Below are 18,629 nucleotides of genomic sequence, written 5' to 3'. Positions count from 1 at the left end.
GATGCAGCAGCGGATAACCCTGTCACCAAAGACAAGGGTGTCTCTCCTGTGGTGGTTGCAGAGTGCTCATCTTCTAGAGGGCTGCAGATTCGGCATTCAGGATTGGATCCTGGTGACCACGGATGCAAGCCTGAGAGGCTGGGGAGCAGTCACACAGGGAAAAAACTTCCAGGGCTTGTGGTCAAGCATGGAAACATCTCTTCATATAAACATTCTGGAACTACGGCCCATTTACAATGCCCTAAGTCAAGCGAAACCCCTGCTTCAGGGTCAGGCGGTATTGATCCAATCGGACAACATCACGTCAGTCGCCCACGTAAACAGACAGGGCGGCACGAGAAGCAGGAGGGCAATGGCAGAGGCTGCAAGGATTCTTCGCTGGGCGGAAAATCATGTGATAGCTCTGTCAGCAGTGTTCATTCCGGGAGTGGACAACTGGGAAGCAGACTTCCTCAGCAGACACGACCTTCACCCGGGAGAGTGGGGACTTCACCCAGAAGTCTTCCACCTGATTGTAAACCGTTGGGAAAAACCAAAGGTGGACATGATGGCGTCACGTCTAAACAAAAAATTAGACAGATATTGCGCCAGGTCAAGGGACCCTCAGGCAATAGCGGTGGACGCTCTGGTGACACCGTGGGTGTACCAGTCAGTGTATGTGTTCCCTCCTCTGCCTCTCATACCAAAAGTACTGAGAATCATAAGAAGGAGAGGAGTAAGAACGATACTCGTGGTTCCGGATTGGCCAAGAAGGACTTGGTACCCGGAACTTCAGGAGATGCTCACGGAAGACCCGTGGCCTCTACCTCTAAGAAAGGACCTGCTCCAGCAGGGGCCTTGTCTGTTCCAAGACTTACCGCGGCTGCGTTTGACGGCATGGCGGTTGAACGCCGGATCCTGAAGGAAAAAGGCATTCCAGATGAAGTCATCCCTACCCTGGTCAAAGCCAGGAAGGATGTAACCGCAAAACATTATCACCGCATTTGGCGAAAATATGTTGCGTGGTGTGAGGCCAAGAAGGCCCCTACAGAGGAATTTCAACTGGGTCGTTTCCTCCATTTCCTGCAAACAGGACTGTCTATGGGCCTAAAATTAGGGTCCATTAAGGTTCAAATTTCGGCCCTGTCGATTTTCTTCCAGAAAGAACTGGCTTCAGTACCTGAAGTTCAGACATTTGTAAAAGGGGTACTGCATATACAACCTCCTTTTGTGCCTCCAGTGGCACCTTGGGATCTCAATGTTGTTTTGAGGTTCCTTAAGTCACATTGGTTTGAACCACTCACCACTGTGGACTTAAAATATCTCACATGGAAGGTGACGATGCTGTTAGCCCTGGCTTCAGCCAGGCGTGTGTCAGAATTGGCGGCTTTATCATATAAAAGCCCTTACTTAATTTTTCATTCTGACAGGGCAGAATTGAGGACTCGTCCTCAATTTCTCCCTAAGGTGGTTTCTGCTTTTCACATGAACCAACCTATTGTGGTGCCTGCGGCTACTAGGGACTTGGAGGACTCCAAGTTACTTGACGTTGTCAGGGCCCTGAAAATATATGTTTCCAGGACGGCTGGAGTCAGAAAGTCTGACTCGCTGTTTATCCTGTATGCACCCAACAAGCTGGGTGCTCCTGCTTCTAAGCAGACTATTGCTCGTTGGATTTGTAGTACAATTCAGCTTGCACATTCTGTGGCAGGCCTGCCACAGCCTAAATCTGTAAAAGCCCATTCCACAAGGAAAGTGGGCTCATCTTGGGCGGCTGCCCGAGGGGTCTCGGCTTTACAACTTTGCCGAGCAGCTACTTGGTCAGGGGCAAACACGTTTGCTAAATTCTACAAATTTGATACCCTGGCTGAGGAGGACCTGGAGTTCTCTCATTCGGTGCTGCAGAGTCATCCGCACTCTCCCGCCCGTTTGGGAGCTTTGGTATAATCCCCATGGTCCTTACGGAGTCCCAGCATCCACTAGGACGTCAGAGAAAATAAGATTTTACTTACCGATAAATCTATTTCTCGTAGTCCGTAGTGGATGCTGGGCGCCCATCCCAAGTGCGGATTGTCTGCAATACTTGTACATAGTTATTGTTAACAAAATCGGATTATTGTTGTTGTGAGCCATCTTTTCAGAGGCTCCTTCGTTGTTATCATACTGTCAACTGGGTTCAGATCACGAGTTGTACGGTGTGATTGGTGTGGCTGGTATGAGTCTTACCCGGGATTCAATATCCTTCCTTATTATGTACGCTCGTCCGGGCACAGTATCCTAACTGAGGCTTGGAGGAGGGTCATAGGGGGAGGAGCCAGTGCACACCACCTGATCCTAAAGCTTTTATTCTTGTGCCCTGTCTCCTGCGGAGCCGCTATTCCCCATGGTCCTTACGGAGTCCCAGCATCCACTACGGACTACGAGAAATAGATTTATCGGTAAGTAAAATCTTATTTTAATTTCAGAGGTACCATAAAGTGTTTTGTAACTTAGTAGTTGTATTAATTTTACATGGGTGTAGGGGATGCGGTTATGTGACTGGTGGTTGGGAGACTGCTGGTCACAATACAGACACCGGGATCCCAAACGATGAATAGCCCGCCAGTCGGCATGCCGACCAACAGGGACTATTCCCACTCGTGGGTGTCCATCTTCGTTGCGCATCCCCCTGTCGGCCTTTTAACATTCGAGGTCCCCGCGTTGGTATGATGACCGGCGGTCAAACGAGCCCAACCTGGGTATAACTATATTGACTATATACATGCATTTAAATTTTTCTGGAAAGGAAGTTAGTACAGCAGTAACTTACCTGTTGCATACATCATCATTCTGCCTATGGTACTGGCAGAAACCACTCCAGAACATGCATTTGAAAAGTACTATGAAGTTGCATTACTGCTGAAAAATTAGAGATCACTAGGGAACATAGATACTGCCGATTATTGAATACAAAGGATTTTGTGCTATTGGGTCTTCAACATATGAGGGAATACAATGATTGGACTATGCCATGTGGAGAAGCTGGAGTATTGGATACTGTACTGCTTTCCTGTACTCTGATTTTCTTATGCCACCTTTGCTATGTGCCCCAGGGTAAGAAATATGTTCATCAAGAAGCATGACGGAGCAGCATAACTAGCTGTGATCATCTAATGATTCCTATTTAGGTAGAAATAGTCGAAGATTACAGCAATATTCAGGATGTTGCAACACGCTATTATATCAGGTCTGTGAGAGATCCATTCACACCCATGTCCCAATTTATATGCCTAAACCTGTGCATCATCTACTCATAATATAAAGGTTTGTGTAATCTTGTTCTAGAACATATGTGGTTTTATGTTAAATGTCCTATTAATATAGTATACTGTTACACATACCAATAACTGCAAGAACATTGTCCCCTTAATATAGGTCCCCTGCATACAGGGTAGTGGTATGATCAGAGACATTTTTGCTATAAAACACTGCAACTAATCATAGTAATGTATTTCTGATCCTGATTAGTATAACCTGTGCAGAGAGAGTTAGATTTGGGTGGGTTATTTTGTTTCTGTGCAGGGTAAATACTGGCTGCTTTATTTTTACACTGCAATTTAGATTTCAGTTTGAATATACCCCACCCGAATAACTCTCTCTGCACATGTTATATCTGCCACATCTGCAGTGCACATGGTTTTGGACATTAGCTAACAAATTTGCTGCTGTGATCAGATTTGAATTACCCCCATATTTTACTGCATTTTCACCTAAGTTAGGACCTGTGTATTTTCTTTACTCCCCCCCCCCCCCCCCCCCCCAAATCAATTCATATCCTTTATTTTTTGTGACCCTTTTATTAAATGATTGTTTACTGTCACATCATCGTTGCTTCCATTAGAGATTTTATATGTATTTGTCTGTTCCTGAGGAAGGAGACATGTCACAAAATGTGTCCCTGTTACATTCTATAGATTGTAAGCTTGCGAGAAGAGTCCTGTTACCGCTTTGTCAGTTTTATTACCCAGTACTCTTCTATTGCTGTTCTTTTCTCAATTATAAAGGACAAAGGAATACGATGGTGCTTTTATAAGTAAATGTTGATAATAATAAAGAGTCTCCTGTGAGTTTTTCTAACTTGTGATTTTTCTCATTGTATGTATTTGAACCCTTGTTGTTAATACAAGATCTATCTACCTGTCCCAGAAAAACTGAGACGGCCTCTTCCATCCCCAGTACATGTTACCACACCCCTGATTAAATGGCATCTTCCGCATTTGAAGTACTATATCTAGGCAGACATCTCTGCAAAATGTTATCATATAATTCACAGTGAAGATGGCAGTTTATGTATATGAGTGTCTTTGACCAAGGCTTGGTAGTGGGCACCAAAGACATGGATCACTCCATCTCCTAAATCGGCCTGAAATTTGGATTTTTACATGCAACACTTTTTAAGGGTGTACTGCGACTACACAACATTAGGGAAGACATCAAGCATGCAACAACACTGTGGCCAACAAGAAATTATGGACCGTTGTAGACAGCGTTGTCTGGCATGCACTGTAACATCCTACCGGCGTGCTTCATTGCTACAGATGACAGCAGTATTTAATGCTGATGCTACAAGTAACAGCGTTCAAATAGTGTAATGTTCCCTTTCTTCTATGAGGTACTGGAGCTGATGGCCACTCGGGTCCCATTGCTGACCCCACGTCACACATCACCTGGGCTCATGAACTCTGCCACTGGATGCAAAATAACTAGCAACGTTTATCCTTGTCCGGCGAGTACAGGTTCCAACTATTTCGGACTGATCGACAATTATGCATGTGGAGAAAACCCCACGAGGCAGTAAACCCTGCATGCCAACAAGTTAAGTCCAGGATGACGGTGGATCTTTTATGGTGTGGATTTTTTTCAGGTGGCATGCCTTAGGATTCCTGATTCATATGCAGATGACTGGCAAACACTATGTAAGCATACTTGTGGATAATAATATGCATTCACTAGGATGGGAGCAAGCTCTTTCAGAACGAAAGGGCACACTGAGACCCGTATCCCCCACATTGTTGGAGGAGTTTACATCATAAGTTGGCCCCTCCTTGTTCGCTGGATTTGAACCCAGTAGAACACATGTGGGCTGTAGTTCAGCAGGCTGTCATAGGCAGGGTTCCACCACTGGGAAATATTAGGTACTGTAATTGTGGCCCATTATTCAGGAAGCATGGCTTGCGCTAGATACACAATACTTTGAGAGCTTGTGGAGTCTGATTTGTAAGGATGATCTATGTGTCACTAGACAGGTGAATCTAGTTTTTCTGGCACACGTGTATTATAGTAGTGTGTGTGTGTGTGTGTGTGTTTATATCTTATATGTAAAATTAATTTATTGGTCTGTCTGTCCAGTTATGCATTCAGACACCCCTGCACCATTTGGGATAAAACCAATGCAAGGTGGTCCAGTTGGATCCTGGCAAGGTTTTAGGGTGGTTAGGGTCCCAGTTGGACCTCCCATTGGTGTACTCTGGGCAAAAATCTGCCCCTGGGAGCCTGTTCTGGGCCTTCCACTGGATGGATTTAGATGAAAACTTCAGAGTGATAACATGGGGTCCAAGAAGACATAATGAAGGGCTGAAGTCGGGGTTGGCTGGATTAAACTAAATGGTTTAAAAATTAAAACAACCACTCGTTTTTTATATTATGCCAGTGACTAATATTTTTTTGTGTTTCTCTGAAAAGTGCTTTTGTGCTTTCCATTTTGTATTACTATTCAGACGTATTTAATTATTAGTACTAATGCTTAACATTAACCTGTTCTTATGTTCAATTTCATCTTTATCTGAGTGTACTCTGTATGATTTAATGTGTTTAATATATCTGCATATATTTAGACGTATAGTCAAACAAACAAGAGAAAAGAGGACTCTGGTGTAGGGGCATATTCAGATGTAATAGGATAGGAATGATGAGCAGTAAAAAAATAGGCTTTATTGAAAGATGTAAAATAAATCCTATCAAAGCCTTGGGATTGTTAATGTTTCAAAGCAACGTTTCACAGTATTAATAAGTAGGATTCAGTTATAATTTTTGTTTTCATTAAAACATGCAAAAAAACAACCCAGTTTAAACTAAAAAAAAAACAAAAAAAAAAAAACAAACTTTTTTTTCCCCCCAACCTTTATTTTTAGATGTGGACAAGACTGAATGAATGCAGAATTTCGGCTTTCATTTGGATAATGAAAAGCTAATTTGTACACAATATAATTAATCTGCTCCTGTAAAAGCACTGAAACCAAGTTCCAGTGGGGACCTCACTGTTATTGAATTTTATCCTTATAGGCTATGTTAGATGGACACTATCCTAATGTACCTTTTTATTTATATTGTGTGCAGGAGAGTAATTGTAAGAATAAATAAAAGTACAGTTATTAATGTGTATTAGGTGTGGAAGTATATTTAAATTATGGTTTTTACTTTCTACCATATTTAGCAATCGTTCTGTGGAATTTTCAATTTCCTATGGGATATGTTCAAAGAATGCTTATGTCCTGGGCAAACTAGTATTATTGTAAAATTTACACAGCATGTACTGATTTAAAGTGGTAAAAATTGTGTGTGTGTGTGTGTGTGTGTGTGTGTGTGTGTGGGGGGGGGGGGGGGGGGGGGGGGTTGTATCAGACCAGAGAAGGGTGTCCTAAAAATGGTGCGTGAAGCCCCTGAATATAATGCTTTGTCACGTGAGTGGCATATATATGTGTGCCTACACCCCATTTGGGACTTACCTTTATTCCAGATTGAGACATTCATTCATTCATAAAGCATTACTTGTGTTATTCCATCCAAATCTATTTAACTTTTTGTGTGTTTTGTCTTTAGAAAATCATCTATGGGAATGACTAAGGTTTTTTTTTGCTAACAGCAGGACCTTTTATTGTCCCATCTGCTAGATCACTCCCCTCCCCCTCCCCCCCCCCCCCCCCCCCTCTGGGATGGGTTTGTTTGTTTTTTTAAACACCAAACATATGTCACTTCCACATAGACAATATGCTTGTATTATTATTTTTGGAGAATTACACTATGTTTACATGGACTTTTTCTGCTTGTCACTGATTGTATTTGCTTTTTCTAAACCGATTTGAGGTGGTAATGATAGTGTCATAGGAACACACACAGTGGTAGTATTGTGACTATGCTTGGAAGCAAAGAGACATATATCCCGTTTCACGCATGGTTTGTTTTTTTCTTTTTGGTTTCATTTTCTTTTTGGCCCATTGGTAATTGTTAAGTTGGCTAATGGAGAAAACTGCTCATGTAGATGTGGCCATATATATATATATGATTTCTGTGAAGAGACAATGAGATGTTCATCCAATGGGCTTTTCTCTTACATCCTTGAGGATGCTGGGGTCCACATTAGTACCATGGGGTATAGACGGGTCCACCAGGAGCCATTGGCACTTTAGGAGTTTGAGAGTGTGGGCTGGCTCCTCCCTCTATGCCCCTCCTACCAGACTCAGTTTAGAAAATGTGCCGGAGGAGCCGGTCACAGCTGGGAAAGCTCTACAGAGCTTTTCTAGAAAAGTTTATTTTTATAGTTAATTTTTTTACAGGGAGGCTGCTGGCAACAGCCTCCCTGCAGCGAGGGACTAAGGGGGGGAGCAGTGTCCGCCCTGGGGGGGTCTGAGCCACTGTCTCCGCTGACTGGGCACTGAGCTCCAGAGGGGTAGGATCATTCTCCGCCACAGGGGACCGCTCGCCCCAGCAGCATGCCGCCAACCCCTTACAGAGCTGAAAATGTGGTGAGCGAGACACCGACCCCCCCTGTCAAGCGGGGGGCGGTGTGAAGATGACTGCAGCGGGGAGGGAGCGCAGTATTAATTGCGCTCCTGGAAGGCTCAGAGGCACATGGTGGGGCGCCCTGGGCCAGCGCTTACCCCCTACACTGGTCAGAAGCCTTTCGGGGTCCTCGGATCTCAGCCAGCACATTTTCCTCAGGCCAGTATAATCCATGAAGAGCGGGAAGCCAGCTCCATAAAGGGGGCGGAGCTTCTCAGAGCGGACCCAGCAGCGTTTCAGCGCCATTTTCCTGCTTGCATAGCGCTGAGAGGAAGAACCGGTCCCTCCACAGCAACTCCAGCTATCTGTACACGGTACCAGGGGGTTGTAGAAGGGAGGGGAGGCTGTAATACGACTGTGTGTCCTATTAAGGTGCACAGTCAGCGCTGACAAGAGGTCTCCCTTTGCTAAAAGCGCAGTATGTGGGTTGTCTCCAATCTCTGTGTCTCTCTTGCCATTCTTGTGGGGGATACTCTGTCTGCCCTCACGTGTGTGTGTGTGTGTGTGTGTGTGTGTGGTGTGTGTGTGTGTGTGTAGTGTTTGGTGGTCTTCTTTAGCTATGTCCAGGGACACTGTGTCATATGCTGCAGAGGCTTTATCCTCCCAGGATGATCCCATTCCATGTAATCAGGATAGCATTGGTTTAGCACAGATACCAGCAAGGGAACCTGAGTGGTTTTCCTCTATCAAATCTTGGATTTCTCAGATCTCTGACAGGGTTACAAGTAATGAATCTGCAACCCAGGTATTACAGAGCTCTATGGCAGTTTGGCCGGTTTCTGGTACCTCATGACGCCCCTATATACTCCCACAAACTTGTGCTTGTCACACAAGACGACACGGATACAGATTCCGACACCACAGACTGTGATGGGGATGTGTTGCGGGGGTCCGCATCTCTTGCAAAGGGGGTGCAATTGTTGATAGAGGCTATCAGGGATGTGTTGAATGTTAATGATACCATTCATGATCAGGTTGAGGAGGCTTTTTTTACTGAAAATAAAAAGGCCTCGCTAACCTTCCCTGTGTCAAAGGAATTGAATGCTATATTTGAAAAAGCATGGGAAAACCCACAGAAAAAAAATTATGATTCAGCAGGTTTTATGGTAGAATCCATGAAAGACCTGGGTTCCATGGCTGCTGGAATATCTTCCATGTCTGTTTCAGCTCGTCGGGGGCTGTGGCTGCGCCAGTAGTCGGCCGACACGGAATCCAGAAAAAGTGTGGAATCCCTAGCCTATACAGGTCAGGCTCTCTTTGGGGAAGCTCTAGGCGCGTGGATATCCACGGCTACAGCGGGTAAGTCTCTGTTTCTTCTCTCAGCAGCATCTGCTCCGAAGAAATCCTACTCTTCATCTGCAACGCAGTCCTTTCGGCCTATCAAGCCTAGAAAGGCCAGAACATCCAATACCTTCTTTAGGGGAGGTCGGGTTAAGGCCAAGAAACCTGCCGCTGCAGGTTCCCAGGAACAAAAGCCTGCTTTGGGTTCGCCGAAGTCCTCTGCATGACGGCGGACCGCACGGCCCGGAGGTGGGAGCGAGACTGACACTTCAGTCACGTCTGGGTATCGTCCGGCCTGGATCCCTGGGTGATAGATATTGTATCCCTGGGATACAGGCTGGAATTTCAGTCTTCCTCCTCATCACTTTTTCAAATCAGACTTACCAACTCTGTTGACGGACAGCACTGTACTGCAAGACGCTGTCCAAAAACTGGTGGAGGCACAGGTCATTGTGCCAGTACCACCTCACATGCAGAACAAAGGTTACTATTCGAACCTTTTCGTGGTACAGAAACCGGATGGTTCGGTCAGGCCCATTCTGAACCTAAAATCATTGAACCCCTTTCTAAAGGAGTTCAAGATGGAGTCTCTCCGGGCGGTGATATCAAGTCTGGAAGAGGGGGAATTCCTGGTATCACTGGATATCAAGGATGCGTACCTCCACATTCCAATCTGGCTGCCGCATCAGGCTTATCTCCGTTTCGCATTGCTGGACTGTCGTTTACAGTTCCAGGCCCTGCCATTTGGCCTCTCCACAGCACCGAGGGTGTTTACCAAGGTGATGGCGGAAATGATGATTCTCCTCTGCAAACAGGGTGTGAACATCATTCCAAATCTAGACGATCTGCTGATAAAGGCATCATCCAAGGAGAAGCTGCTGCAGTCCATTGTTCTCACAACACCTCTTCTTGAGAGTCATGGTTGGATTCTGAACCTTCCAAAGTCACATTTGGAACCGGATACGGAAGTGCAGAAGGTGTTTCTTCCGCAGGAAAAGGCGTTGGTGATACAAGCTATGGTCCGGGATGTCCTGAAGCCAGCCCAGGTGTCGGTTCATCAATGCATTCGCCTGTTGGGAAAGATGGTGGCCTCTTTACGAGGCTCTCCAGTACGGGGGGTTCCACGCTCGGACCTTCCAAATGGATCTCCTGGACAAGTGGTCGGGATCTCATCTCCACATGCACCAGAGAATTTGTCTGTCGCCAAAGGCCAGGATTTCTGGGAGCTCCAATTGCCTCATCTTCGAGAGGGCCGCAGGTTCGGGATTCAGGACTGGGTCCTTCTAACCACGGATGCGAGCCTTTGGGGCTAGGGAGCAGTCACTCAAGTAGTAACCTTCCAAGGACGGTGGTCAAGCCTGGAAGCCGGCCTGCCCATCAACATCCTGGAACCAAGAGCCGTCTACAACGGTCTTCAGGCGGCCCCTGTTCTAAGAAATCGGGCCATTCAAGTGCAGTCGGACAATGTAACAGTGGCTTACATAAACCGACAGGGCGGAATGAAGAGCAGAGCGGCAATGTCAGAGGTGACAAGAATACTTCTCTGGACAGAAAAGCACGCGTTGGCGCTGTCAGCCATCTTCATTCCGGGAGTAGACAACTGGGAAGCAGACTTCCTCAGCAGTCACGATCTGCATCCAGGGGAGTGGGGTCTCCATCCGGAGGTGTTCAAGGAAATAACATATATTTGGGTATTACCCCAAATGGACATGATGGCCTCTCGTCTCAACAAGAAGCTTCGGCGTTATTGTTCCAGGTCAAGGGACCCACAAGCAGTGGCAGTGGACGCCCTGGTGTCTCCGTGGGTGTTCCAGTCAGTGTACGTGTTTCCACCACTCCCACTCATCCCAAGAATCCTAAAGCTCATAAGGAGAACAAGGGTTCAAGCGATCCTCATTGCCCCAGACTGGCCAAGAAGGGCTTGGTACGCGGACGTTCTGAATCTACTGCAAGAAGAGCTGAGGACTCTTCCTCTTCGGGAGGACCTGCCTCAGCTCTTCTGCAGCAGGGGCTGTTCGCCTATCAAGACTTACCGCGGCTACGTTTGACGGTATGGAAGTTGAGCGCCTGATACTTGCTTGGAAGGGCATTCCGAAGAAGGTCATTCCTACCCTCATACAGGCTAGGAAAGGGGTAATGTCTAAACATTACCATCGTATTTGGAAGAAATGTCTCTTGGTGTGAATCCAAGAAGTTTCCTATGGTGGAGTTTCAAGTCGGACGTTTTCACCTCTTCCTGCAAGCAGGAGTGGATATGGGCCTGAGGTTAGGATCTGTGAAGGTCCAGATTTCGGCCCTATCCATTTTCTTTCAGAAACAATTGGCTGACCTCCCTGAGGTTTATACCTTTTTGAAGGGAGTTCTGCATATCCAACCTCCCTTTGTACCGCCTATGGGGTCTTGGGACCTTAACGTGGTGTTGCAGTTCCTCCTGTCGGATTGGTTTGAACCTCTACAGGAGTTAGAGGTGAAATGTCTTACATGGAAGGCGGTCACGCTGTTGGCCTTAGCTTCTGCTAGATGCGTGTCTGAATTGGGGGCTTTAAAGATAGAGCTGAGCTCCGGACACGTCCGCAGTTTCTTCCGAAGGTTGTGTCGGCATTTCATATCAACCAACCTATTGTGGTGCCAGTGGCTACTGACTCCTCAATTACATCAAAGTCCTTGGATGTTGTAAGGGCTCTGAAGATATGTGAAGAGAACTTCTCGTCACAGAAAGTCGGACTTTCTGTTTGTCCTATATGATCCCAAGAAAACTGGGTGTCCTGCTTCCAAGCAGACTATTTCTCGCTGGATTAGGTTCACTATCCAGCACGCTTATTCTACGGCAGGATTGCCGTGTCCAAAATCGGTTACGGCCCACTCTACTCGTAAGGTAGGGTCTTCCTGGGCGGCTGCCCGGGGTGTCTCCGCATTGCAATTTTGCCGAGCTGCTACTTGGTCTGGGTCGAACATGTTTGCAAAGTTTTACAAGTTCGATACTTTGGCCTCCGATGATCTGAAGTTCAGTCAATCAGTTCTGCAGGAGCCTCCGCGCTCTCCCTCCTGTTCTGGGAGCTTTGGTACAACCCCATGGTACTAATGTGGACCCCAGCATCCTCTAGGTCCTAGAATTTTGGTTACCTACCGGTAAATCCTTTTCTCGTAGTCTGTAGAGGATGCTGGGCGCCCGCCCAGCGCTTCGTTTTTCTGCAAATGTTATTTGGTTCAATACCACTTCGTTTTAGTTGAGTACTGCATTGTTACTTGGTAAGTAATGTTTCAGCAGTTGCTGAATGTTTCAAGCAAGTTAGCTTGATGTGCCTTGTATGTGTGAGCTGGTATGAATCTCACCACTATCTGTGTTAAATCCTTCTCTCGAAGATGTCCGTCTCCTCTGGCACAGTTTCTAGACTGAGTATGGTAGGAGGGGCATAGAGGGAGGAGCCAGCCTACACTTTCAAACTCTTAAAGTGCCAATGGCTCCTGGTGGACCCGTCTATACCCCATGGTACTAATGTGGACCCCAGCATCCTCTACGGACTACGAGAAAAGGATTTACCGGTAGGTAACCAAAATCCTATTTTTCCATCTACAATAAAATCTTGGGACAGATTTATCAAAGTTTGGAGAGAGACGAAGTATTAACTTCTAATTGTAATTTTACAGGCAGTGTTTGGAAAATGACAGTAGCTGGTTGGCTGGTACTTTCTCTCCATGCTTGATAAATTTCCCCACATGGTGTCAATTAAATTTGCTGATAGTTGAATAGCGCTGGGATTAGCTCCCGGCGCTGTTCAATACAGCACCCTGTGCCACTTAATTGTCAGGATTTCTTCTCACACCCCCGGAAGCGTCCAAATGGGAGTTTGGACACCCGAAAGTATGGAGTTTTGACGAGTTTAGCGGCTAAAAACGGTCTATTTGGGTGCAACATGCATAATGCGCATGGATCCTCGAACACAGTTGAATTGTGACAATTGTTTGAGAGTCTAAAAAGTCCCATTTAGACAAGATTTTTGGATGGCCAAAACAATTGAATCATCCCAATAAACTGTTTTGAATATTTATTTTTACTTTTTTAAGAAATATAAAATTCATTTTTATTTTTTATTTTTTTTCCCAACAGACCTGATCATTTAAGTTGTCATGTGAAGCATGTCCACTCCACCGAAAGACCCTTCAAATGCCAGGTAAGTAAGCAAAATGTGTAATATGCTAAACCACAGTTTTATATAAAATGGCTTCAAATAAATATAGGGTATTCCTGTTTTACAGCATTTTGTTTCTATGGAGAATGAAGAGGCAATTGTACAGCAAAATATTTTAGTGCTTTAAGTATTCTATCTGTTTAGATATTCTTTAATGTATGATTGTCATGTACAAGTGTAGTGGTTTACACATACAAGGCCATGAGCTAGAGGAGTTTAATGAACAAAAATCAGGAAATTATGCACTTACATGACCAAGCTCAGAAAAATCAACTTAATTCTATATGACTAATTAAATTATATCACAAACAGTTTAACACCATTTTCTCCATTTATACCATTCCTACAATTTTTTGTATCCTTACATCATGCAAGCACACCATTTATATAAGCTCCTAAAATAAACCTCAAGATAATTTCATAAGGATTATGTAACAGTTTATCATATACTGCATTATAATGAATGTAAAATCCTGTGCGTCTGCTGTATACTGCACGCCCTGAACAAGTTTCTTAGAAAGTTAGCAGGCAGGTATTTTCTATGGTGACATTTTCAGAGCAAATGGCACACCCATACATGATATTCTGGGAATCAATGCAAGATGCCACTCGGTGTCCAATAACACACACACAGCTCACCATGCTCAAACTGCTCCAGCATCAGTGCCCAACATTACTGGCAGTATTCCCAGTACAAATCAGTACTAGTTTCCACATAACAGCATGAACTTCCTCTCTGTAGCACTATGAACTCCATGTACTGGTATGTGTCCTCTCCAGGCACGACGGCTAACACTAGTGACTCTACATACCAGCCAGTGTCCACACAAATTTCTCACTTATCTTATTTGACCATTGTTTCCCAACCCCGGACCTCATGGTCCGCTTGCAGTGCAGGTACTAAGGATATCCATGCATTGGCACAGTTGGCTAAATGATTACCTCAGTCGTTTTAATTTACCCACCTGAGCTGAAGCATGAATTTCCCTAATGTCTGGACTGTGAGTAAGCCATGAGATACAGGGTTTGGGAAACACTACTAGACATTATTTCTCACTATGGGGTATATGCAATTGTGGTCGAATTCCCGAAATTGTCGAATTTCGGGTCATTTTCGACCAAAAAAAACAATTCCCCTATGCAATCCAGTGCTTTCCGACCAAAAAACGGACTTTCAAAATTCGACTTTTTGAAATTCGACTTTTTGCAAATTCGACTTTTCTGCAATGATACAAGTGCTGCAATTCGACCAAAGCATATTCAATTCAAGTTTGGAAATTCGACAGCAGTGCTTTTAGACAGCAAATTCGTCATTTTCAATCCGCCACACTTTGGAGGGTGAAAACAAATAAAAAAAATTTAAACATGGTTTTTTTTTGTGTTTTTTTTTTTGGGAATAGCAGATCTATTTATATTAGAAGGGATTAGGTATTTATTTATTTTTTGGGGGGAGGCACAAATATTATTTATATATTTTTTAAAATATTATTTATTTATTTTTTTGATTGCTGGAACGGTAAAATCAGAAAAAAAAATGGCGTGGGGTCCCCCCTCCAAAGCATAACCAGCCTCGGGCTCATTGAGCTGGTCCTGGTTCTAAAAATGCGGGGGAAAATTGGGCATGGATCCCCCGTATTTTTAAAACCAGCACCGGGCTCTGCGCCTGATGCTGGTGCCAAAAATACGGGGGACAAAAAGCGTAGGGGTCCCCCGTATTTTTAACACCAGCATCGGGCTCCACTAGCTGGACAGATAATGCCACAGCCGGGGGTCACTTTTATGCCGTGCCCTGCGGCCGTGGCATCAAATATCCAACTAGTCACCCCTGGCCGGGGTACCCTGGGGGAGTGGGGACCCCTTCAATCAAGGGGTCCCCCCCCCCAGCCACCCAAGGGCCAGGGGTGAAGCCCGAGGCTGTCCCCCCCCATCCAATGGGCTGCGGATGGGAGGGCTGATAGCCTTTGTGATAAAAAAAAGATATTGTTTTTTCCATTAGTACTACAAGTCCCAGCAAGCCTCCCCCGCAAGCTGGTACTTGGAGAACCACAAGTACCAGCATGCGGGAGAAAAACGGGCCCGCTGGTACCTGTAGTACTACTGGGAAAAAAATACCCAAATAAAAACAGGACACACACACCGTCGACAGTAAAACTTTATTTCACACTACCGACACACACATACTTACCTATGTTCACACGCCGACATCGGTCCTCTTCTCCATGTAGAATCCACGGATACCTGTAAAGAAAAGTTCAAAATACTCACCTCAACCAGGGTCCAGAGATAAATCCACGTACTTGGCAAAAAAATAAAACGCAAATACCCGCTCCATAACGGACTGAAAGGGGTCCCATGCTGACACATGGGACACCTTTCCACGAATGAGACCTGTCAGTGACAGCTGTCACTGACAGGTCTCTAAGCCAAGCGCAACTTCGTTGCGCTCACCTGATTGGCTGATCGCTGTCTGAACTCAGACAGCGCATCGCACAGCTCCCTCCATTATATTCAATGGTGGGAACTTAGCGGCTAGCGGTGAGGTCACCCGCCGGTCAGCGGCTGACCGGCGGGTGACCCCACCGCTACCGCAAAGTTCCCACCATTGAAAGTAATGGAGCGGCTTTGCGAGGCGCTGTCAGAGTACAGACGGCGCTCAGCCAATCAGGTGAGCGCCACGGAAGTAGCGCTTCCTGATTGGCTGAAGGGACATCAGTGACAGGAGTCACGTGATGTCCCGGCATTCGGGGAAAGGAGTCTAATGTGAAAACATTGGACCCCTTTCATTAGTCCGGTGGATCGTGTTCGTTTTTTTGTTTTGCCAAGTACGTGGATTATACCCTGGACCTGGATGTACCTCTGGACGCTGGAAGGTGAGTACCATTTTTTCACAGGTACCCTCGGATCGTCGGAGACCGTGGCAGTCGGCGTGTCAACATAGGTAAGTATGTGTGTGTCGGTGTATGAAATAAAGTTTTACTATCAAGGTGTGTGTGTCCTGTTTTTATTTGGGTATTTTTTTCCCAGTAGTACTACAGGTACCAGCGGGCCCGTTTTTCTCCCGCATGCTGGTACTTGTGGTTCTCCAAGTACCAGCTTGCGGGGGAGGCTTGCTGGGACTTGTAGTACTAATGGAAAAAACAATATCTTTTTTTTATCACAAAGGCTATCAGCCCTCCCATCCGCAGCCCATTGGATGGGGGGGGACAGCCTCGGGCTTCACCCCTGGCCCTTGGGTGGCTGGGGGGGGGGACCCCTTGATTGAAGGGGTCCCCACTCCCCCAGGGTACCCCGGCCAGGGGTGACTAGTTGGATTTTTGATGCCACGGCCGCAGGGCACGGCATAAAAGTGACCCCCGGCTGTGGCATTATCTGTCCAGCTAGTGGAGCCCGATGCTGGTGTTAAAAATACGGGGGATCCCTGGCCAATTTTTCCCCTGCATTTTTAGAACCAGGACCAGCTCAAAGAGCCCGAGGCTGGTTATGCTTTGGAGGGGGGACCCCACGCCATTTTTTTTCCCCGTTTTTTTAAATCGCGGCAAAATCCGCCAAATCGGCCGATTTTCGCCCGCGATTCTGGCGAATCCGTTTTTCATTGAATATGGTGAATCCCGGCAGGCACCTGCCGGGATTCACCTGGCGAATTTGGTCGAATTAAAAAACGGCGATAATTGCCGCGAATTCGACCGCAATTGCATATACCCCTAAATACTCTAAGGCAGAGGTTCTCAAACTCGTTCCTCAGGACCCCACACAGTTCATGTTTTCCATGTCACCCGGCAGCTGCACTGTGCATCACCAACTGTCACATTTTTAAATTCTGCAGGTGACCTGCAAAACATGAACCGTGTGGGGTCCTGAGGACCAAGTTTGAGAACCTGTGCTCTAAGGTCACTGTCTTGAGCTTCCACAACTGTTGACAGAACTCAGGAAAGTCAGTACACACCAGTAGACCAACAAACTGTCTGCACTGTGTCACCAGAACTAGTTCCTTTGTATGTGAACACCAGTCCCCTTTGTTGATCTCCATAATGAAAATAATAAAAAATAAATTGTAAAAAAGCTTTACTCAAATTATCAAAAAAAATGTGTTCAGACACTTGTTATAGCTTTATCTTTTTATAAAGCGGTTAGGATTTTGACCATGCTGAAACACATCTTAAATGATTTGGTCTTGTTGGAATATCCCGATTGGCTGTCCAAGTAAGGCTTTGGTTCTACAGGAGTAGTGGTGGTTTTTAGAATTCCTCAAGAACCCTCTAATAATTCAAAGTGCCTGTCTTTTTTGTTTATAGATTTGTGAGTATTTTTGTTTTCTCTTCTAGACGTGTACTGCTGCCTTTGCCACGAAAGACAGGCTGAGGACACATATGGTGCGCCACGAGGGGAAGGTGTCTTGTAATATCTGTGGCAAACTTCTTAGTGCCGCCTACATCACCAGTCATCTAAAGACACATGGCCAAAGTCAAAGTATTAACTGCAATACGTGTAAGCAAGGTAAAAAGTTTCAAGGTAAATATTTCTGATATTTTTCGATTTAATACCATCTGATATACTTATATATTGGAGATTTTACACCTACCTACATAGGTTGTAAAGTAGTTGCATGATTAGCATTGCCCAAGTCACTGATGTCATATTTTTTGCACTGTTTAGGTGGTATTCAATTGTTTTTTTAAGGTGCAGTAATTAATGGGTGCACATTGTTGCAATTCAATTGTTTTGGGTGCCTAAAATTATCCTGCCCAATTTGTCAGGGTTTATCTGCATAAAGCGGCTAAACTAATGGGCACAAATGGAAAAGTGCTGTTTGTAAGTGCCGCAGCTAATGGGCCCCTGATCAGAGCAGTAATTAAATAGCTCTAATAGATGCCAATTAGTTTAGATTCCTTAAAAAAAGATTGTATTCCACACTTAGCTGAGTCCTTATATGATTTGCTATTACTGTATATATTTATGTAAAGAATACAAACTCTAGTAAGAATGCTGTTAAAGATGTAACAACTTAATAAATGCAAATCCATTCATAGTAAAAGTAATTAAAAAAAAATAATAATTGCATATTGTATGCATAAATAAATAATTAAATCTAGATAAAAATTAAGTTAGTTGGATATAGAGATATATATAGATATAGATAGATATAGATAGATATTTCTCTGACGCCCTAGTGGATGCTGGGTACTCCGTAAGGACCATGGGGAATAGACGGGCTCCGCAGGAGACTGGGCACTCTAAAAGAAAGATTAGGTACTATCTGGTGTGCACTGGCTCCTCCCTCTATGCCCCTCCTCCAGACCTCAGTTAGAATCTGTGCCTGGCTCGAGCTGGTTGCACACTAGGGGCTCTCCTGAGCTTCTAGTA

At 45.2% G+C, this 18,629-nt stretch overlaps 1 protein-coding gene across 5 annotated transcripts in view; it reads left to right on the top strand.

Moving 5' to 3' along the window:
* VEZF1 (vascular endothelial zinc finger 1) overlaps positions 1 to 18,629 on the top strand; it is a 73,425-nt gene that overhangs the window by 39,764 nt on the left and 15,032 nt on the right. For 4 of the 5 annotated variants that reach the window (XM_063954798.1, XM_063954794.1, XM_063954796.1 and 1 more), the window contains exons 3-4: positions 13,187 to 13,250; positions 17,591 to 17,777. In XM_063954798.1, coding sequence (XP_063810868.1) covers positions 13,187 to 13,250; positions 17,591 to 17,777 — 251 coding nt within the window. The remainder of the gene's footprint in view (positions 1 to 13,186; positions 13,251 to 17,590; positions 17,778 to 18,629) is intronic. The other variant, XM_063954795.1, reaches the window with a different exon arrangement.

This window comes from Pseudophryne corroboree, chromosome 2 (genome assembly GCF_028390025.1).
Source record: "Pseudophryne corroboree isolate aPseCor3 chromosome 2, aPseCor3.hap2, whole genome shotgun sequence".
NCBI lineage: Eukaryota > Metazoa > Chordata > Amphibia > Anura > Myobatrachidae > Pseudophryne > Pseudophryne corroboree.
The sequence above is the reverse complement of the archived record's forward strand: the minus strand, read 5'-3'. Positions and strand labels throughout refer to the sequence as shown.